The following is a 22,992-nucleotide window of genomic DNA, read 5'->3' as shown; positions in this document are numbered from 1 at the left end:
TAAATCTGCTCTGGTTGGAATGCCCCTCAATCTGACCAGAATTCTAGATCAGGATCAGATCATTTCCATTTTACTGTTAACTGCTGTTTTACATGGAGAACGGTGTGTGATGCTTGTAGAAGATAATAGAAAGAAAATCGACAGCTCCCATAAAGGATGTGATTAATCGAGAAGACTTGAGGCTTCATGGGGTCCAGAGTCAATGTTGAGGACTACCTGGGCAACTCTCTCCCGCCTGTATCCTACTCTGCTGCCACCTCTCCTTCATCTGTCCTGCCGATGGACAGAACATATCCAGGGATGGGTGATAGTCTTTGGGACATAGTCATACTCACAGAATCATACCTTACAGACAATGTCAGGCTGTTGCTTGACTAGCTTGTGGGACAACAGAGTGGCTTGGTAGGCCATTTCAGGGAATTGACCCCCAATCCCATGTGCTTTAGTTTTATTTATTAACCACCTGTTTGAGACTTTATTAAAAGCCCTCCAAAAATCTAAATTCATTATTTCCACTGGTTCACCTTTGTTTACAAGTACCATCGGAAAGCTTGGAATAATTTTGTAAAACTTTATTTTCCTTTCATAATTGTTGTTGACTGTCTAATTTTGCTATTATTTTCTTGGTGCTCTATTATCACTCATTGTAATAAATTCTAGCATTTTCCCTAATGTAAACATTAAATTGACAAGTCTATGGTTCTCCATACTCCCTCCCTCCTTAAATAGTGGGATGAATTTGCACTTTCCAGTCAGCAAGACTCCTGCCTGAATCTGCAAATAGCTTTTTCTTTCATTAATTCATGGAATGTAAGTATCCCTAATTGACCAGAGGCAGTTAAGTGCTAACCACATTGCTATGGCTCTGGAGTCACATATCGGCATTCAGGTAAGGCTGGCAGATTTCTACCTTGAAGGACATTAGTGAACCAGATGCTTTTCTTTCCAACAATTAATAATGGCTTCATGGTCATCATTAGATTTGTATTTAATGAATTCAAATTCCACCAAATCCCATAGTCCAGTCTCCAGAACATTACCAGGGTCTCTTATTGTCTAGCGATAATACCACGAAGCCATCACCTCCCCTTAATAGGTGGTTGAATTTGACAACACAGATGCTATGGGCTGAAGGGTCTTTTTCTGTGCTGTAGACCTCTATAACTCTTCCAGCCGCCAGGGTATGATTCAAACCTGTCCCCCTCTGGGGCATGAGCCTGGTGCTTGCTAACTTGCAATCCCACTACACCGCCATTCCCTGACTATTGCTACTCCCTTCTATACGAGGGGATGTAGTTCTTCTGGTCCAGTAGATTTATCAGCCTTCAATTCAGCTAATTTTCAAGTAGTATTATCTCTTTAGTCAGACAAATTTATTTTAGCTCTTTAATTACATAACTCCCTTGGTTGCCAAGTATTTCTAGCAATCTTCTATATCTTCAGTGAAAATAAATGCAAAGTAACTGTTTAGTTTCTCTGCCATTTCCCTGTTCTCTATTGTAAATTCACTTATCCCCAACAGAAATAGACCCTCACTTATCCGCACTATTTTGTTTTCCTATTAACATAATCAATAGCTGTTGTAGTCCACATTTATGCTTTTTACTAGCCTGCATTCATATTCACTACTCCCTTCCTTGTCAGATTCTTGGTCCTCTTTTGCTGGGTTATAAATTGTTCCTAATTCTGGCATTCCCATAAGCTTTGAATGTCCATGGAGACATTCATGGAGTGTGTCCCTCCCATTAACTGTTGTGAATGGTGTTGGCATATGTACAGAATAATGGAACTATGTTGCCACCACTGCAGTGCTGTTTCAGTGACAGGCATCTTGTTTTAGTAGCATGACAATGTCGAGTAACAGCCCTGGTAATTGAATAATTCACTAACATTCTGTTTCGTTCAGAATCAGACCTACCTCTGACACACTGATTGACCCCCATCTTCCATACCTCCCCTCACTACTAACTCAAAGGTCCAGCCTAAACCAATCTGGGTGAATAAGCTGGTAAAGGCACACAGTTCATTCTTTTAACAGTTTATTGCAACACCAATAAATTACAAGCATCTGTACCTCTGCTGCCTCTAATTTAAATTAGTACACTCTCACAAAGACCATTCCCTTAATTTCTGAGTTGCACTCCCATTGTTAAATCTTGAAAAGTTGCTGCTACTGCCTAACTCACATTTCTTAAAAACTATAAAATTCTGACACTTCTGGCAATGACTGGCAAAAACCCCTCCACAAATTTGTACTTTCTTACATATTGCAACAATTTTGTATCTTGGATTAATAGTAGTTCACTAATGTATGAAGGTATTTCAAAGAGATTCAGCTTATGAATTTCCAACAGTGAAGTATCTATTGCATTCTCTGGATTCAATGCAGCACAACCTGTGTTTCTAGCTGGTTTCATGCTCACACCAGGACAAACATCATGCCTGGCACTAAATCAACAGACTGCATCTGTCTCTGTGCTGTAATTGGAGAGAAGGGAAATGGATGAGGGAAAGGTACAATCTCTGTAGCTCTTACTTGCAACTCAAGAAGCCTGAATCAAAGAGGTCAAGAAGAAATATGCCATGTTTGTGTGGGGTCTAAGAAACCCTTGTGGATCACTCTGAAAAGAACAGAAGTATTTGGCCAGTCACCAACAGATTACAACCAGGTTGAAGGGGGTGGGGGGGTTAAGGAGAGCTTATGTCCCTCATTGAAGGTGACAGATGAGTTCTCTAACAGGGGATTCGGACAACAGATAGAACATGACAGAATGGTCTACATGCACATCAAGGTTCTGGATTCGTTGGCAAACCTGCCCAGATAATGTTTGGACATTTTCAAACAAGTTGGAAAAGTCTAGTTATAATTTGGCACAAATCATTGCAGATGTCAGAGTTTATTCTTTCTGGTGAGGTGGTAGGCATCACATCCTGTGTTCACAACTTGCCCATTAATTTGGGCAGATATTTCAAAGCGAAAGACTTTGGATTACCAACATTATCAGACTTTGTGCGGATTAAATAGTGGTTCCAAAGAATAGTTGTTTCCCAGCTCAGCAGCCTCGAAACATTATTCATAATTGCACAGCAGCTCACAAGCATCCAATTCATTGAAACTTTGGTCACAAACATTTCATTCTGTTGCTGAACTGCATCTGCCATCTATTGGTGCGACTAATAAAGTAGTCTTTTATGTTGGATTCAATTCCAAGGTGGAATGTTGGGAGGCAAAATTTGGTAGATTTCTGAAAATTGTTCATAACAAACTGATATTTTGCAAGTCCTTTCGATTTTTAAATTGATATATGTAACTGTCTAAAAATGTCCTTACCTTGCTGATGCATTGACCCCCCACCAACCTGCCGTTGCGATTCTGATGCTGAAGTGGAAACAGGCCAAAGGACTAGGAGGTACCAGTGATTCAGGAAACTGCAGCTTACAAGCCAATGACTTTTTGCTGTTGCTCAACTCTGAACCAGAGACAAACTCCTGATGGAGATCAGGACAACTGAGTAATGTTTAATGAATTGCACCACTGATTAGTTTGAAAAGTCACATTTATTCACACACACCAAGGGAGATGTTGGTGCTACAGTCAGCCTGCTGCACAATCAGCGATACAGGTAATCCGCCTGGATATTAGCTCCGATCTCTGCTTCCCACTTGTCCCCATTGTTCAGTAGTTTCTCCTTGTTATACAGCAATTCCTCATGTGTCTCAGTAGAGAATTCAAAGTTAGGACCCTGGCAAAATAAAGTGTGTAACCGTGAAAGGAGGTAAATTTAACAATCACTGAACAAATGTGGACTAATTAAGTTGCAAAGACAAATTATGTTTTATTAACTTGAGTTGGTTTTTAATGAGGTAACAGAGGGGTCTCATGACATTTCCAATTATTGCAGTGCCTCTGGGTCCATTATCTGACAAATACACACTTGAGCCTGCAGGGAAAGCAAACGCTGCCAAAGGAAGAAGGAAGTGTTGAGTCTTCACGGATGATGCTACAAACTACAGGGCTGTCAAGAGTCTTCTCTTACCTCAAAATGAGTCAGGAGCAATGCCCATGGTGGTGCACATTCATTTAGATGTTTACAGAATGGTGCCACCTGCTTCAATGCAATCTGGAGCACCATACCAGGGAGAGGACAAGAAAGGCTACAAAGTCACAGTGGCATTAAACGTTCATTAGATGGGTGATATAGCCAATTACATTGTGTTCTCTCCAAGGAGGGAGAAGCAGGATAAAAGGGATTTCCATTAATATAAGGAAACAGATTTCTTATCTCCCAGGGAGTTGGAATGTGGGGAACAGCCAGGAAAGAAGAGTTGAGTTAGAAGTTTAGTCACAATCTCATCGATTTGTAGAGCAGGCATGATTTATTCCTGCTATTTAAATTCTTTTGTTTAATAAAATTTATAGGATTGTTGGCTTTATAAATACAATACAGGCATACAATAATAAAAGCAACAAAATTACAATGAACCTAATAAAATGTTGATTTAGCCTCAAAACTAATGCATAGTGTCCAACTCAGGCCACTATACTTTAAGAAAGATGAGGATGCAGCAAAGAGAATGATTCGGAGGACAGGGTTTTTGTTTTAACTTTCAGAATAAGAGCAGTTCAAGGAAAGATTTGAGGCACATCCAAAATTATCAAGGGACTGGACAGAATAGATAAGTAACAGTCCTTGTTGGGTAAGAATGAGGACACAGATCTAAGGCAATTTACAAAACCACCAATAGAGGTATAGAGAAAATGTTTTTAATGTAGCAAGTGATTAGGATCTTCAGTGCAGTTGACACCCGTGTGGTGTAGAGACAGGTTCAATTATGGCATTCAAAAGTGAAATGGATATCTGTGGAAAATGATCAAAATTGAAATAGTTGCAAATGGTGCTGAACATATGCAATTATCAACAAATAACCCCACTTCTGGCCTTATAATAGAGATAGTCACTGATAAAGCTGCAAGGAAATGATGGGATTGTGGATGTAGGTTTGCTCACTGAACTTGAAGGTTCATTTCCAGACGTTTCGTCACCCTACTAGTAACATCTTCAGTCGACCTCAGGAGAAGCACTGCTGAAAAATTCCTGCTTTCTATTTATATGTTTGGGCTTCTTTGGGTTGGCAATGTCATTTCCGGGGTGATGTTATCTCCTGTGGTGAAGTCACTTCCTGTTCCTTTTCTCAGGGGTGGTAGAAGGGGTCTAACTCGATGTGTTTGTTGATAGAGTTCCAGTTGGAATGTCATGCTTCTAGAAATTCTTGTGCTGTGTCTTTGTTTGGCTTGTCCTAGGATGGACGTGTTGTCCCAGTTGAAGTAGTGTCCTTCCTCATCCATATGTAAGGATACTAGTCAGAGAGGGTCATGTCTTTTTGTGGTTAGTTGGTGTTCAAGTATCCTGGGGACTAGTTTTCTGCCTCTTTGTCCAATGTAGTATTTGTATCAGTCCTTGCACGGTATTTTGAAAATGACATTAGTTTTGCATGCTGTCTGTATAGGGTCTTTCAAGTTCATTAGCTGCTGTTTTAGTGTGTTGGTAGGTTTGTGGGCTACAATGATGCCAAGGGGTCTAAGTAATCTGGCAGTCATTTCCGAGATGTCTTTGATGTAGGGGAGAGTGGCTAGGGTTTCTGGATGCGTTTTGTCTGCTTGTTTGGGTTTGTTGCTGAGAAATTGGTGGACTGTGTTCATTGGGTACCCATTCTTTTTGAATACATGGTATAGTTGATTTTTCTCTGCTCTGCGTAGTTCCTCTGTGCTGCAGTGTGTGTTTGCTTGTTGAAATAATGTTCTGATGCAGCTTCATTTGTGAATGTTGGGGTGATTGCTTCTGTAGTTCAGCATTTGGTTCATATGGGTTGTTTTTTTACTGTAGATGCTGGTTTGAAGTTCCCCATTGGCTATTCGCTGTATTGTGACATCTAGGAATGGCAGTTTATTGTTGTTTTCCTCCTCTTTAGTGAATTTTATGCCAGTAAGGATATTACAAATTAGAGGAAACCTTCAAGACCATCAAGACAAAATGTCTGGAAATGAACCTTCAAGCTCAGCAAGCAAACCTACATCCAAAACCTCAACCTGAGCTACAAATCTTCTCAAAACTCGCTATGATGGGATTGTGGTAATGTCACTGGGCTAATAATCCAGAAGCCTAGACATGGGTTTGAATCTCACCATGGGAGGTGGTTAAATTAAGTTCAACAGAAGGCTAACCTAATGATGGCCATGGGAATGTCAAATATGGTGAAAACTCAGCTGGTTCACTGGAATTCTGTCATCCTTACATACTCTGGCCTATGTGACTCTCGATCCACAGCAATGCAGTAGGGTTAAAGGCCATCTGGGCAATTAGGGATGGGATATAAAGGTTAGCTTAGCCAGTGACACCCACATTCCGTGAACAAATACAAAAAATGGTTGGGCTCAGAACAATGGGCGATTTCAACTTCCCAAATATTGATTGGAAGCTCTTTAGATCAAGTAGATTGGAAGGGGCGGTGTTTGCGCAGTGTGTCCAGGAAGCTTTTCTAACTCAGTATGTAGATTGTCCGACCAGAGGGGCGGCCATATTGGATTTGGTACTCGGTAATGAACCGGGACAAGTGATGGGCTTGTTAGTGGGTGAACATTTTGGTGATGGTGACCACAATTCTGTGACTTTCACCTTGGTTATGGAGAGAGATAGGTGCGTGCAACAGGGTAGGTTTTACAATTGGGGGAAGGGTAATTACGATGCTGTAAGACAGGATCTGAGGAGCATAAGTTGGGAGCATAGGCTGTCAGGGAAGGATGTCGTGGAAATGTGGAACTTTTTCAAGGAACAGATACGACGTGAACTTGATATGTATGTACCTGTCAGGCAGGAAAGAAATGGTCGTGTGAGGGAACCTTGGTTGACAAGGGAGGTTGAATGTCTTGTAAAGAGGAAGAAGGAGGCTTACATAAGGTTGAGGAAACAGGGTTCAGACAGAGCAGTGGAGGGATACAGGATAGCCAGAAGGGACCTGAAGAAAGGGATTAGGAGAGCTAAGAGAGGGCATGAAAAATCTTTGGCGGATAGGATCAAGGATAACCCCAAGACCTTTTATGCGTACGTGAGAAACATGAGAATGACGAGAACGAGGGTAGGTCCGATCAAGGACAGTAGTGGGAGACTGTGTATTGAGTCGGAAGAGATAGGAGAGGTCTTGAATGAGTACTTTTCTTCAGTATTTACGAACGAGAGGGACCGTATTGTTGAAGAGGAGAGTGTGAAATGGACTGGTAAGCTAGAGGAGATACTTGTTAGGAAGGAAGATGTGTTGGACATTTTGAACAACTTGAGGATGGACAAGTCCCCCGGGCCTGACGGGATATATCCTAGGAATAAATGGGAAGCAAGAGAGGAAATTGCAGTACCATTGGCAATGATCTTTTCGTCTTCACTGTCAATGGGGGTGGTACCAGGGGACTGGAGAGTGGCGAATGTTGTGCCCCTGTTCAAAAAAGGGAATAGGGATAACCCCGGGAATTACAGGCCAGTTAGTCTTACTTCGGTGGTAGGCAAAGTAATGGAAAGGGTACTGAGGGATAGGATTTATGAGTATCTGGAAAGACACTGCTTGATTAGGGACAGCCAGCAAGGATTTGTGAGGGGTAGGTCTTGCCTTACAAGTCTTATTGAATTCTTTGAGGAGGTGACCAAGCATGTGGATGAGGGTAGAGCAGTGGATGTAGTATACATGGATTTTAGTAAGGCATTTGATAAGGTTCCCCATGGTAGGCTTATGCGGAAAGTCAGGAGGCATGGGATAGAGGGATATTTGGCCAATTGGATAGAAAACTGGCTAACCGGTCGAAGTCAGAGAGTGGTGGTAGATGGCAAATATTCAGCCTGGAGCCCAGTTACAAGTGGAGTTCCGCAGGGATCAGTTCTGGGTCCTCTGCTGTTTGTAATTTTTATTAATGACTTGGATGAGGGAGTCGAAGGGTGGGTCAGTAAATTTGCAGATGATACGAAGATTGGTGGAGTTGTGGATAGTGAGGAGGGCTGTTGTCGGCTGCAAAGATATGATGCAGAGCTGGGCTGAGGAGTGGCAGATGGAGTTCAACCCTGTCAAGTGTGAGGTTGTCCATTTTGGAAAGACAAATAAGAATGCGGAATACAGGGTTAACGGTAGGGTTCTTAGTGAGGTGGAGGAACAGAGGGATCTTGGGGTCTATGTTCATAGATCTTTGAAAGTTGCCACTCAGGTGGATAGAGCTTGTAAAAAGGCCTATGGTGTATTAGCGTTCATTAGCAGAGGGAGTGAATTCAAGAGTCGTGAAGTGATATTGCAACTGCACAGGACTTGGTTAGGCCACATTTGGAGTACTGTGTGCAGTTCTGGTCGCCTCGCTTTAGGAAAGATGTGGAAGCTTTGGAGAGGGTGCAGAGAAGATTTACCAGGATGTTGCCTGGAATGGAGAATAGGTCATACGAGGATAGGTTGAGAGTGCTAGGCCTTTTCTCATTCGAACGGCAAAGGATGAGGGGTGACTTGATAGAGGTTTATAAGATGATCAGAGGAATAGATAGAGTAGACAGTCAGAAACTTTTTCCCCGGGTGCAACAGAGTGTTACAAGGGGACATAAATTTAAGGTGAAGGGTGGAAGGTATAGGGGAGATGTCAGGGGTGGGTTCTTTACCCAGAGAGTGGTGGGGGCATGGAATGCGCTGCCTGTGGGAGTGGTAGAGTCAGAATCTTTGGTGACCTTTAAGTGGCAATTAGATAGGTACATGGATGGGTGCTTCAGCTAGGACAAATGTTCGGCACAACATCGTGGGCCGAAGGGCCTGTTCTGTGCTGTATTGTTCTATGTTCTAATACCCTGAGGAACTTGTATAGTTATATCCTGGAAATGAGATGATTGACCTCCAACAACTACAACAATCCTTTGTGCTAGCTATGACTCCAAACAGTGGAGTTTTCTCATTCCTATTGACTCTAATCCCTTCCACCATTCTACTGATCAACAGTCAACTGACAGGGGCAAATGGCCGGGTTGAAGTAATTTTCCACATTGCTGGGTAATTATCAGTGTTGTGCATATACTGAACAGCTTGATTCGAAATACATCTGGATCTAGAGCATATCTTCAGTACAATTGTGAGAATGTTGTCAGGGTCCATAGTGTCTTGTGCTCCAGGCATTCTGTGATATCACATGAGGTGAATCAAATTCGCTGAAGACTGGTATCTGAGATGCCAGTTAGGACCTTTGGTGGAGGCTGCAATACATCATCCACTTGGTACTTGTGGCTTAAGACGGATGTAAATACTTCAGCCTTATTTTATGCACTGATCTGCAATGATTGAACATTGGATATTTATGGAACCTCCATGTCCTATTAGTTGTTCGATTCTTTGCTACCATTCACAACTGAAGGTGGCAGTACTATAGAGCTTGATCTAATCCACCAGTTATAGAATGACTGTGTGGTGGTCACTCCCACCAATACGATCAGACAAATGTATCTGTGATATACAGACCACTAAGGACAGGTTCCGAGGGAGGGTGGACGGATGGATCGACGAGCGGGAACAAGTTCCGAGAGCTGGCAGGCGGGAGTGGCACTAACACTTGATGCTTTGGGGAGGGAGGCTCACTCATCTTATGCAGATAAGACTTTTAGGTCTAGATACTTCCCTCCATCCTCCTGGCTTTTCTTTGTATTTCTGCTTTTTATTTTTTAATTCTGGTTATTGTATCTTAGACAGTTTTTTTCAAAAAGAATGGCAACTTTGTATACTTTTCACTGTACTCCTGTACCCACGACAATAAAACCTAATTCTAATGTCAAGCAGTTGGTTTTTTCTTGTTGGCTGCCTCACCAGTTTAACTCATTTTATTAGTTTTTATGGCTTAGTACACTTGAGTGGTTTGCTGGGACATTTAAGAGTCAATTTCATTATTATGGGTCTGGAGTCACATGTAAGGTGACAGACTTCCTTCTCTAAAGGACATTAGTATTTCATATAGCCTTTTACAATAAGCAACAATGGTTTCGTAGTAACCATTAGAGCAGCTTTCAAGTCCAGCTTTATTAATTCAATGAATATTATGAATCTAAATTTCACCATCTGGCATGGTGGGATTTTAACAGTTAGCTCAGTTGACTGGAGGGCTGGTTTGCAAAGGCAGAGTGATGCCAACAATGTGGGTTCACTTTCTGCCACGGCAAAAGTGACTCACCACTACTCCTTTTCTAATGACAGAGTAGCCCTTGGTCTGGTAGGATTTAGGGTTTACTCCATTCTGTGCTATAACCACTCTACAATGCAGTGAAACGTTCCAAGAAAGATTCGATAGTGTGTCTTTGCACATACCTCCACAATTGCATCAACTGGACAAGCCTCCTGACAGAAACCACAGTAAATGCACTTTGTCATGTCAATATCATACCGCGTTGTGCGCCGACTCCCATCAGCCCTTGGCTCTGCCTCAATTGTAATGGCCTGAAAAGAGTAGGACAGAAGTAAAATGTGAGGAAAGGACAATGGGGTAGGGTGACGTGAACACTGCAAAAGGGAGAGCAAGGAAAAAGGGTCCTAAGAATGTAATTAGGAACAATGTCACAAAAGCAAAAATACAGTGCATTTCACACAAGTCACAATCTCACCTGAGCAGGACAGATAGCCTCACACAGTTTACAAGCAATGCAGCGTTCCTCGCCAGAAGGATATCTTCGCAGTGCATGCTCACCTCGAAACCGAGGGCTCAGAGGCCCCTTCTCAAATGGGTAGTTAATGGTTGCCGGCTCCCGAAACAAATAGCTCAAGGTCATTGCGAGCCCTGCATAGAACAATGTTCATCAGGTTACTGGGGTTATACATGCAACAGATCAACAGTGATTGACAATTCCCAGACTATAACAGATATTGATAGTCCTCATAATGCACTCGGGGATCTCTGGCCTGCACAGAAGGTGACATATTGATCAAAGTGTCCACTGACCTCGAAATAATTCTGTCCAGAATAGAGTTTGCGCAGCACTGTCAGTCATAGCCCGCATATCAGAGGGCTCGTCTTTCAAATTCACATACTCTGTGGGAGAAAAGGAGTTCCAGTAAACTGTGTAACAGAGCATAACAGATTCTATCCATCCATACACAAGTGCAAATACTCCATTTTTGCAGTCTCCGGATCAGAGTCTGGACAAACTGTGAGGGACAAGTCTCAATACACTGATCTGTGTAGCAATTGCCCAGTATTTTGCATTTCCAATTGGGAATTATCCTGCACCCTGGGACGCTCTACAAAAGTATCCAACTCACAATCAGAGACCTTGGACAGTTCCATCATTGTTACCTGGATAGTTACCTCAGAAAAAGTTAGATAGAAAATTCTCAGTAACTAAACTAATTTAATTCCCATAAAATAAAACAAAGAACTGCAGAAGCTGGAGGTCTAAAAACAGAAACAAAACAGAAATTGCTGGAGAAACTCAGCAAGTCTGGTAGTATCTGTGGAGAGAAAAAGCAGAGTTCTGCAAGTCTACTCCTGCTCTCTTTCACTCACTGGAGAGTTACAAACTCTTTCAAAGCCTGTGCCAGTCCCAAAGGTTGGAACATACATTTGCCACTTTGGAAACCCTGTGATTTCAATGTCAAAAATCCAGCAAACGGCAAAAACATTCTCATTTTCCATTCTTCCTACCAAAGTGAATGGGAGGGAATGGTGAATGGGATTGTAATTGAAGTAGTAACCCAGAGGCCTAGGCTAATATATATTTTTTTTAGATTAGATTTTTTTTAGATTACTTACAGTGTGGAAACAGGCCCTTTGGCCCAACAAGTCCACACCGACCCGCCGAAGCGCAACCCACCCAGACCCATTCCCCTACACCTAACACTATGGGCAATTTACCTGACCTGCACATCTTTGGACTGTGGGAGGAAACCGGAGCACCTGGAGGAAACCCACGCAGACACGGGGAGAATGTGCAAACTCCACGCAGTCAGTCGCCTGAGGTGGGAATTGAACCCGGGTCTCTGGCGTTGCAAGGCAGCAGTGCTAACCATTGTGCCACCGTGCCGCCCACAAATATGGGGAACACTGATTCAAATCTCATCCTGCCAGTTAGTAAAATTTAAATTCAATTAATATTTATGAAATGTTTTAGTAATGGTGATCAAGAAACCAACCATTGATATAAAAACACATCTTATTCATTAATCACCTTTAGGGAAGGAAATCTGTCGTCCTTATTTGGTTTCACCTGCACGCAATGATTTGACTCTTAACTGCCCTCTGAAATGGCCAAGCAAGCCATTGAGTGAGTAATGTTACATTTCCCCACATTATACTCCAGCTGCAATCGAGATGTCCAATCACTTTACCTAATCACTTTGCAGCCTCTTTGCATTTCCACGTGGATTTGTTTTGCTAACAAACATAGACACATTACTCTTTCTCTTCATCAACATATCATTCACATAATTTGGACTTCAATCGTCTCAGCTCAACCCTCCAAAAATGACATTATACCCTACTTTAAATTTTTTGCCCTTGAATTCTCAATCTATGCCAACACGTTACCCCATTGCCATCAGGCTTGTCCATATGTAATACCATTTCATTCGGCATCTTCTCAAATGCTTTCTGAAAATAGAAATATGCACTAATTCCCCTTTATCTGTACTGCTGGTAAACACTCAAACATTGAGCACCCAGAACAGACTCATACACACTTCAAATAGTCTGTAAAAAATGCAATAAACACTCACTATAACATCTCAAAGGACAAGCTGTGCTGATCTGGCGGTAAGATCCTGGGAATAGCACCCTTCCTGCGAATGAAAAATATCAGAAACAGACCAACAACAGTATCATCAAGGGTGAAATAGCAACATTCACACCCCAAACTCATCTACACTCCATCCTCCTTACAATCAGACCCCAACCCCCACGCTCCTCGCCCTTATACCCAGCCGTCTCCACTGGGCAGAGGTTCTGCATGAAATGAAAGGCAGAGAGCTGCCAATCAACTCAAAACTTCCTTGGATCTGAAACCATAAAATGGATGGATTTTGATGCTGTATCATTTCAACAGAGCTTGACTCTATGAAATTTCATACATGTGTATTTCCTTGACCTTTGGGGTAGAAATGACGAACAGGATAAAAACTTTACTTCAACCCACGAGATAAAATTAGAAAAGTGACCAAAAGCTCTGTTAGAGAGGCTGGTTTTAAAACGCATCACAAATAGAAAGAGAAGTGTAGATGGGTTTAAGGAAGGAATTCCAGAGCCTAGGGCCAAGGTAGGTGAAGGTAAAGCCCACAATGGAAATCAGATGTTTAAGTTGCCAGGCTGAGATCTTAGAAGGAGAAAGTGAGGACTGCAGACACTGGGGATCAGAGCTTAAAAATGTGTTGCTGGAAAAGCGCAGCAGGTCAGGCAGCATCAAAGGAGAAGGAGAATCGACGTTTCGGACATAAGCCCTTCTTCAGGAATGAGGAGGGTGTGCCAAGCAGGCTAAGATAAAAGGTAGGGAGGAGAGACTTGGGGGAGGGGCGTTGGGAATGCGATAAGTGGAAGGAGGTTAAGGAGAGGGTGATAGGCCGGAGAGGGGGTGGGGCGGAGAGGTCGGGAAGAAGATTGCAGGTCAAGAAGGCGGTGCTGAGTCTGAGGGTTGGGACTGAGAAAAGGTGGAGGGAGGGGAAATGAGGAAGCTGGAGAAATCTGCATTCATCCCTTGTGGTTGGAGGGTTCCTAGGTGGAAGATGAGTCGCTCTTCCTCCAGGCGTCATGTTGCCATGGTGTGGTGATGGAGGAGGCCAAGGACCTGCATGTCCTTGGCAGAGTGGGAGGGGGAATTAAAGTGTTCAGCTACGGGGCGGTTGGGTTGGTTGGTCCGGGTGTCCCAGAGGTGTTCTCTGAAACATTCCACAAGTAGGCGGCCTATCTCCCCAATGTATAGGAGGCCACATCGGGTGCAGCGAATGCAGCAAATGATGTGTGTGGAGGTGCAGGTGAATTTGTGGTGGATATGGAAGGATCCCTTGGGGCCATGGAGGGAAGTGAGGGGGGAGATGTGGGCGCAAGTTTTGCATTTTTTGCGGTTGCAGGGAGTTGAGATTGGGTTGGTGTGGGGTGTGGATCTGACAAGGGAGTCGCGGAGGGAGTGGTTTTTCTGGAACGCTAATAGGGGTGGGGAGGGAAATATATCCTTGGTGGTGGGGTCCGTTTGGAGGTGGCGGAAATGATGTATCTGGAGGTTGGTGGGGTGGTAGGTGAGGACTAGTGGGGTTCTGTCCTGGTGGCGACTGGAGGGGCGGGGTTCAAGGGCGGAGGAGCGAGAAGTGGAGGAGATGCGGTGGAGAGCATCGTCAACCACGTCTGAGGGGAAATTGCGGTCTTTGAAGAAGGAGGCTATCTGAGTTGTTTGGTATTGGAACTGGTCCTCCTGGGAGTAGATGCGGCAAAGGTGAAGGAATTGGGAATATGGGATGGCGTTTTTACAGGGGGCAGGGTGGGAGGAGGTGTAATCTAGGTAGCTGTGGGAGTCAGTCTGTTTATAGTATACATCCGTGTTGAGTCGGTCGTCTGAGATAGAGATGGAGAGGTCTAGGAAGGGGAGAGAGGAGTCTGAGACGGTCCAGGTAAATTTGAGGTCGGGGTGGAAGGTGTTAGTAAAGTGGATGAACTGTTCAATCTCCTCGCGGGAGCACGAGGTAGCGCCAATACAGTCATCGAGGTAGAGGAGGAAAAGGTGGGGGGTGGTGCCAGTGTAGCTGTGGAAGATGGACTGTTCCACATATCCTACGAAGAGACAGGCATAGCTGGGGCCCATGCAGGTGCCCATGGCTACTCCTTTGGTTTGGAGGAAGTGGGAGGATTGGAAAGAGAAGTTGTTCAGGGTGAGGACCAGTTCAGTCAGTCAAAGGAAAGTGTCAGTGGAAGGATACTGGTTGGTCGGCGGGAAAGGAAGAAGCGGAGGGCTTTGAGGCCTTCGTGATGGGGGATGGAGGTGTATAGGAACTAGATGTCCATGGTGAAGATAAGGCTTAGGGGGCCAGGGAAGCAAAAATCATGGAGGAGGTGGAGGGCATGGGTGGTGTCCTGAACGTAGGTGGGGAGTTCTTGGACTAAGGGGGACAGGACCATGTCGAGGTATGCAGAGATGAGTTCGGTGGGGCAGTAGCAGGCTGAGACAATGGGTTGGCCAGGTGTGGTGTAAAATTATGTCCCAATACATGTGTGAATCATAATGTAACACATGTATTGGGCCAAGCAGTGGAATGTGGTGAAACGGTTAAAAATTATGTCCCAATACATGTGTGAATCTAACCGGAATGGAGGTGTTGCTTAGTCCCGTGTGAATCTTATTACACACCTCCCCGTGTGAATCTTCTTATCTGTATGTAACCAGAATGGAATGTGTTTTTTAGCCTTGCTCTGCTGTTCACATGAATGTTTATATCTGGAAAAGAGTATATCAGCTGGAAAAGTCTCCAGTTCGGTGAGTCTGCTCCGGGGTTACGTTTAACCGCCGAGCGTGGGTTGTTGGCAACCGCTCTACGAGAACTGACGGCTCCCAGTTCCGGTAACATGTAGAGTGAGTATAAGCCAGACCCGGGAGTCTGCTCCGGGGTTACGTTTAACCGCCGAGCGTGGGTTGTTGGCAACCGCTCTACGAGAACTGACGGCTCCCAGTTCCGGTAACATGTAGAGTGAGTATAAGCCAGACCCGTTGTAAGTATGAGACCTGGTTGTGGCGACGCTGCGGGGAATAAAATGCTCATATTCTAGCAGACTCGCCTCTTGGTCGTTTGTTCTGTGTCAGACTACTCTCCTACGAACCTGACCTTGAGAATTTTTTAAAACACCAGGGCAGTCAGGTTTGTAGGTTTTGGGCAGGAGGTAGAAACGGGCGGTGCGGGGTTGTGGGAATATGAGGTTGGAGGCGGTGGATGGGAGATCCCCTGAGGTGATGAGGTTATGGATGGTCTGGGAGATGATGGTTTGGTGGTAGGAGGTGGGGTCATGGTCAAGGGGGGAGTAGGAGGAGGTGTCCGTGAGCTAGCGTTTAGCCTCAGCAATATAAAGATCAGTGCGCCAAATTTTCACCGCACCTCCCTTGTCTGCCGGTTTGTTGGTGAGGTTGGGGTTGGAGCGGAGGGAGTGGAAGGCTGCACGTTCTGAGGGTGAGATGTTGGATTGGGTAAGAGGGGTGGAGAGGTTGAGGCAGTCAATGTCACGACGGCAGTTGGCTATGAAGAGATTGAGGGCGGGTAAGAGGCCAGCACGGGGTGTCCAGGTGGATGGGGTGTGTTGGAGGTGGGAGAAGGGGTCGTCAGAGGGTGGGCGGGAGTCCTGGTTGGAGAAGTAGGCGCGGAGGTGAAGGCTTCCTCATTTCCCCTCCCCCCACCTTTTCTCAGTCCCAACCCTCAGACTCAACACCGCCTTCTTGACCTGCAATCTTCTTCCCACCTCTCCGCCCCACCCCCTCTCCGGCCTATCACCCTCACCTTAACCTCCTTCCACCTATCGCATTCCCAACGCCCCTCCCCCAAGTCCCTCCTCCCTGCCTTTTATCTTAGCCTGCTTGGCACACCCTCCTCATTCCTGAAGAAGGGCTTATGCCCGAAACGTCGATTCTCCTCCTTTGATGCTGCCTGACCTGCTGCGCTTTTCCAGCAACACATTTTTAAGCTGAGATCTTAGAAGGTTGCATAGGCTGGAGGATGGTTTCAGAGGTAATGAGGACTGCTAAGGCTAGAGGAGGTTACAGAGATAAGGAAAGTTGGAGGAACAGGAAAAGGTTATATAACTATGGATAAAGGGCTGGAGGTAGGGACAGGCATAGAACTCTGAAGAAATTCAAATTCTAAGACAGGATGCTGTGCATCCTTAGAGGCGCACTTGCAGCTGCAGATCCAAAACACCTAGTTGCTCTTATCCTTTGGACATTTGAGTTTACTAAGGAGGGCCAGCATGGACTGTCAAAGGTGAATCATGTTTGACAAATCTAATTTAATGCGTTTAGTGAAATAAAAGATTAAGTGCAATAGATGCTAGTTAACAAAACTCTGCCTCAGAACAGTCAGTGTCAAACTTGAAATGGCTTAAGGACAGAAGACAGCAAGTGATGGTGAATTAAAAACCAAACGAACTGCGGCTGCTGTAAATCAGAAGCAAAAACAGAAGTTGCTGGAAAATCTCAGCAGATCTGGCAGCATCTAAATAGAAATCAGAGTTAATGTTTCATTAATATGACCCTTCCATATAACCTCCCAAATGGCCTCCTTCTGAGGAAGGGTCACTGAGCCTGAAATGTTAACTCTGATTTCTCTTCACAGATGCTGCCAGGCCTGCTGAGCTTTTCAAATGATGGTGAGTTGTTGTTTTCTCAGGAAGGGTAGACTGGTGTTACCTGTTACTTAGGATCACTGTTATTAATAAACATAATGGATTTGAATACAGAGTAAAATTCCAAAACTTGATGATCAGGAAATGTGATAAACATGATGAAATGAAACATCTGCATGAGGACACAGAAAGCTACAAGTAGTAGATGGAATTAATACAGAGAAGTGTGAGCTGTTGCATTTGGGCAGAAGACATAGCAATAAGCAATGTAGAGTTACTGACATAGTTCTAAAGAATGTGCTGGGATCTGGGGATTCAGGTGCATTTATGTTTGAAGAGAGGACAGACTGAGAATTTAGTTTACAAGGCATTTTGGACTTTAGACCTTATAAACTGAGATATTGAAAGACAAGTTACCCTGAACTTATAAAGCTCTGTTAGATCCTGATTGGAATATTGCATCAATTCTGATCACTGGACTTTTGGAAAGATTTGAGAGTCCTTGAGAAGAGGCAGAGGCGATTTACCAGTATGGTTTGACATTTTGGGGATTTCTTGTGACAAATTTCTGTTGGAAAAGATAGGGTAGCTCTCCTTGTAGCAAGGATATTAAGGGGAAATTGATAATGGTGTAGAGAATCGACAATTGTGGTGTTGGAAAAGACAGAGTCGACGTTTCGGACATAAGCCCTTCATCAGGAATGGCTTCTCCTGCTCCTCAAATGCTGCCTGACCTGCTGTGCTTTTCCAGTGCCACACTTTTCAACTGTCCAGCATCTTAAGTCCTCACTTTCTCCTAAAGGTGTGCAGAATCATGACAAGCTTAGATAAGGTAGACAGTGTACTTTAAACTCTTTTATATACTTTTTAATTAAACTTTCATTGGGTTATTGATACATAGCATGTCTGAAATAATTAACTTATATTCCTCTAACCATTGTGATTTTTAAACTTTTGAGCAAGCTCCTTTGGTAGTACTTATGGGTTTTTGTTTACCTTAGGATATTTTATGACTTAGCAAGAACAAGCACCATGCTTTAACGCCTGTCATTTACCTTTTCGTTATGCTTAAGGGAAACACCCATAGCTTTAAGGGAGAGACTTTTTTTTAGTTTTACTTTGTTTTGGGCAGTTCTGTGGACCCTTGGATGAAGATAGATGCATAGACTACGACTCCCGAGAAGGAGATTACCTTAGAGAAAGGAATTAGTGATAATCCCAATCCAGAAGTGTTGAGATAAAGCCCTGAAGAGATAAGATAAAGCTGAGAATTTTTAAACTCAAGTGTATAATTGCTCAGAAAGAAGCCATGTTTCCTGTCTATGAGTTAAAGTCACAGTTACCTGAACCTATTGAGGTATTAGGAAAGGATTTTATTCTCTGGTGTCAGTACTGTTCAAGGGATGTTTTGGGCACTATACAAGGTGGATTTTGTTTTGAAATTTGTGATATTTTTCTGCATTAACAGAAGTATACCTTACTGAGTTTAAAAATCCTAGAATTTGTGTCAAAAACAAATTGTACGGCTTATTCTATTACATCTTCATTTCTTCTCATTAATAAACATAATAACAAAATGTGTGACACTGCATGCTTATGTTTCAGTGAGACACCATCTTGTTAAAAGTTTGTGAGAAGATTTGTAGCTCGGGTGCTCGTTGTTGTGGTTCTGTTCGCTGAGCTGGGAATTTGTGTTGCAGACGTTTTGTCCCCTGTCTAGGTGACATCCTCAGTGCTTGGGAGCCTCCTGTGAAGCGCTTCTGTGGTCTTTCCTCCGGCATTTATAGTGGCCTGTCCCTGCCACTTCCGGTTGTTAGTTCCAGCTATGCACTGCAGTGGCCGGTATATTGGGTCCAGGTCGATGTGTTTGTTGATAGAATCTGTGGATGAGTGCCATGCCTCTAGGAATTCCCTGGCTATTCTCCGTTTGGCTTGTCCTATAATAGTAGTGTTGTCCCAGTCGAACTCACGTTGCCTGTCATCTGCGTGTGTGGCTACTAAGGATAGCTAGTCATGTCGTTTCGTGGCTAGTTGGTGTTCATGGATACGGATCGTTAGCTGCCTTCCTGTATGTCCTATGTAGTATTTTGTGCAGTCCTTGCATGGGATTTTGTACACTACGTTGGCTTTGCTCATGCTGGGTATCGGGTCCTTTGTCCTGGTGAGTTGTCTGAGAGTGGCTGTTGGTGTGTGTGCTGTTATGAGTCCTAGTGGTCGTAGTAGTCTGGCTGTCAGTTCAGAAATGTTCTTTATGTATGGTAACGTGGCTAGTCCTTTGGGTTGTGGCATGTCCTCATTCCGTTGTCTTTCCCTTAGGCATCTGTTGATGAAATTGCGGGGGTATCCGTTTTTGGCGAATACTTTGTAGAGGTGTTCTTCTTCCCCTTTTTGCAGTTCTGGTGTGCTGCAGTGTGTTGTGGCCCTGTTGAACAGTGTCTTGATGCAACTTCTTTTGTGTGTGTTGGGGTGGTTGCTTTCGTAGTTCAGGACTTGGTCTGTGTGTGTGGCTTTCCTGTATACCTTACATACAGAACAGACAACAAGATGGGGAACCTATCAACAAAGACAGCATACTCAAACTACTGGACCTGTGCCTCACAACACACTTCACATTCAACAACCAAATATAAGAACAAATCAATGGCACACCCATGGGCTCACCCATCTCTAGACTCATAGCAGAAGCTGTAATGTAAAGATTAGAACAAACAGTCGTACCGCAAATTCAACCCAAAGTCTGGGTCAGATATGTGGATGACACCTTTGTAATCATTAAAAACACAGAAATAGAGAACATACACCGGATCATCAACTCCACACTCACAGGAATCCGATTCACGAGAGAGGAAGAAAAGGACAACCAACTCCCATTCCTAGACATGATGGTACAGAGAACACCGAACGGAGAATTCACCACAAAGGTATACAGGAAAGCCACACACACAGTCCAAAGTCCTGAACTACAAAAGCAACCACCCCAACACACACAAAATAAGTTGCATCAACACTGTTCAAAAGGGCCACAACACACTGCAGTACACCAGAACTGCAAAAAGAGGAAGAACAACACCTCTACAAGGTATTCGCCAAAAACGGATACCCCCACAATTTCATCAACAGATGCCTAAGAGAAAGACAACGGAATGAGGACATGCCACAACCCAAAGGACTAGCCACGTTACCATACATTAAGAACATTTCTGAACTGACAGCCAGACTACTACGACCACTAGGACTCATAACAGCACACACACCAACAGCCACTCTCAGACAACAACTCACCAGGACAAAGGACCGGATACACAGCATGAGCAAAACCAACATAGTGTACAAAATCCTATGCAAGTACTGCTCAAAACACGACATAGGACAAACAGGAAAACAGCTAACGATCTGCATCCATGAACACCAACTAGCCATGAAACGACACGACCAGCTATCCTTAGTAGCCACACAAGCAGATGACAGGCAACATGAGTTCGACTGGGACAACACTACTATTATAGGACAAGCCAAACAGAGAACAGCCAGGGAATTTCTAGAGGCATGGCACTCATCCACAGATTCTATCAACAAACACATCGACCTGGACCCAATATACTGGCCACTGCAGCGGACAGCTGCAACTGACAACTGGAAGCAGCAGATACAAATCACTATAAATGCCGGAGGAAACATCACAGAAGCGCTTCACAGGAGGCTCCCAAGCACTGAGGATGTCACCTAGACAGGGGACGAAATGTCTGCAACACAAATTCCCAGCTCGGCAAACAGAACCACAACAACCATCTTGTTAAAATCAAATCATATGGTCTATCAGGACAAGTTTCAGCTTGGAATCTCACTTGTTCCAGTAATTGGTTAGGTCATGGTTGGAATATTGCATGTAATTCTGGTCTCCTTCCTATCAGAAAGATGTTGTGAAACTTGAAAGGGTTCAGAAAGGATTTACAAGGATGTTGCCAGGGTTGGAAGATTTGAGCTACAGAGTTGAATAGGCTAGGGCTGTTTTTCCTGGAGCATCGGAGGCTGAGGGGTGACCTTATAGAGGTTTATAAAATTATGAGGGGCATGGATAGGATAAATAGTCAAAGTATTTTCCCTGGGGTGGGGGAGTCCAGAACTAGAGGGCATAAGTTTAGAGTGAGAGGGGAAAGATATAAAAGAGACCTAAGGGGCAACTTTTTCACGCAGAGGGTGGTACGTGTATGGAATGAGCTGCCACGTGTATGGAATGAGGCTGGTACAATTGCAACATTTTAAAGGCACCTGGATGGGTATATGAATAGGAAGGGTTTGGAGGGATATGGGCCGGGTGCTGGCAGGTGGGACTAGATTGGGTTGGGATATCTGGTCAGCATGGACGGGTTGGACCAAAGGGTCTGTTTCCGTGCTGTACATCGCTATGACTCTAATAATACCAACTGGGATCATAACACAGAAAAATTGCTCTGATTAGTTGATTGAACAAAATCAAAGGGAGAGAAATCTTGGGCAAGAGATAGAGGAAGAATATTTTTACAGAGCAAGTGGAAATGATCTGAAACTCAAACCTCATGAATGTGAAGGAAGAACAGATAATGAATAGTTTGGTAATTAGAGAATAACTGGAGGGACTGAGTTAAAAATCACACAATACCAGCTTATAGTCCAACAGGTTCAATTGGAAGCACTAGCTTTCACAGCCACCCGGTGAAGGAGCAGCACTCCCACTATAACCTGGCGTTGTGTGATTTTTAACTTTGTACACCCCAGTCCAACACCGGCACCTCCAAATCATGGAGGGACTGAGGGTAACTAGATTGCCATGTGACCTCCCATATTATTCCCCAACCCTTGAGATATTGACAAACAAAGTCCTGGTCTATTGGAGGCTTCTATCTGGATATTGACACTGGGTACATACCACTGACTGCAGATTTCTGGATCAATCGTAAAGCCGACATGTTCACACTGTGAATTAATAAAAATACAGTTAACCAACCTCTAGAGAATTACCCCAATTCCAAAATCTTTCTCCCTCCATCTCAACATTCCCGAGCTCCAACTCACCCTCTCCCTTCCTTCCTTCTGTCTCTATTTTTCTTTCACCTTCAGCTCCTGCCCTGGCAAGTGGTTAGGATTCAAAATCCTCCGAGCGCCAGGCCCTATCCCGGCATGCCCGTGTAGTCCTCCCAACGCCAGGCCCTATCCCGGCATGCCCGTGTAGTCCTCCCAACGCCAGGCCCTATCCCGGCATGCCCGTGTAGTCCTCCCAGCGCCAGGCCCTATCCCGGCATGCCCGTGTAGTCCTCCCAGCGCCAGGCCCTATCCCGGCACGCCCGTGTAGTCCTCCCAGCGCCAGGCTCTATCCCGGCATGCCCGTGTAGTCCTCCCAACGCCAGGCCCTATCCCGGCATGCCCGTGTAGTCCTCCCAGCGCCAGGCCCTATCCCGGCATGCCCGTGTAGTCCTCCCAACGCCAGGCCCTATCCCGGCATGCCCGTGTAGTCCTCCCAGCGCCAGGCCCTATCCCGGCATGCCCGTGTAGTCCTCCCAGCGCCAGGCCCAATCCCGGCATGCCCGTGTAGTCCTCCCAGCGCCAGGCCCTATCCCGGCACGCCCGTGTAGTCCTCCCAGCGCCAGGCTCTATCCCGGCATGCCCGT

The 22,992-nt window shown here is 44.5% G+C and overlaps 1 protein-coding gene across 1 annotated transcript; it reads right to left on the bottom strand.

Moving 5' to 3' along the window:
• Positions 1-3,539: 3,539 nt before the first annotated feature.
• Positions 3,540-22,520, bottom strand: LOC122560921 (NADH-ubiquinone oxidoreductase subunit 8-like). Its single transcript, XM_043712186.2, has 7 exons — positions 22,400-22,520; positions 22,254-22,300; positions 12,760-12,822; positions 10,988-11,077; positions 10,653-10,825; positions 10,360-10,488; positions 3,540-3,743 (listed from the first exon to the last, which is right to left on the bottom strand). Exons 2-7 carry the CDS (start codon positions 22,291-22,293, stop codon positions 3,612-3,614), a joined length of 627 nt encoding a protein of 208 aa, XP_043568121.2. The 5' UTR covers positions 22,294-22,300; positions 22,400-22,520; the 3' UTR covers positions 3,540-3,611.
• Between the last annotated feature and the right edge of the window lie 472 nt (positions 22,521-22,992).

This window comes from Chiloscyllium plagiosum, unplaced genomic scaffold (assembly GCF_037043375.1).
Source record: "Chiloscyllium plagiosum isolate Xiang-an unplaced genomic scaffold, Cpla_swu_hap1 HiC_scaffold_20, whole genome shotgun sequence".
NCBI classification, from domain to species: domain Eukaryota; kingdom Metazoa; phylum Chordata; class Chondrichthyes; order Orectolobiformes; family Hemiscylliidae; genus Chiloscyllium; species Chiloscyllium plagiosum.
Note: the sequence above shows the minus strand (reverse complement) of the source record. Positions and strands in the feature narration are given on the sequence as shown.

Coding starts and splice junctions, on each gene's coding strand:
- LOC122560921 (XM_043712186.2), bottom strand. CDS start 22,293: ATGTCGGCTTTACGATTGATCCAGAAATCTGCAGTCAGTG. Junction 12,823..22,253: donor CCAGAAATCTGCAGTCAGTG/GTATGTACCCAG, acceptor TTTCATTCGCAG/GAAGGGTGCTATTCCCAGGA. Junction 3,744..10,359: donor CAGTTGATGCAATTGTGGAG/GTATGTGCAAAG, acceptor TTATTTTGCCAG/GGTCCTAACTTTGAATTCTC.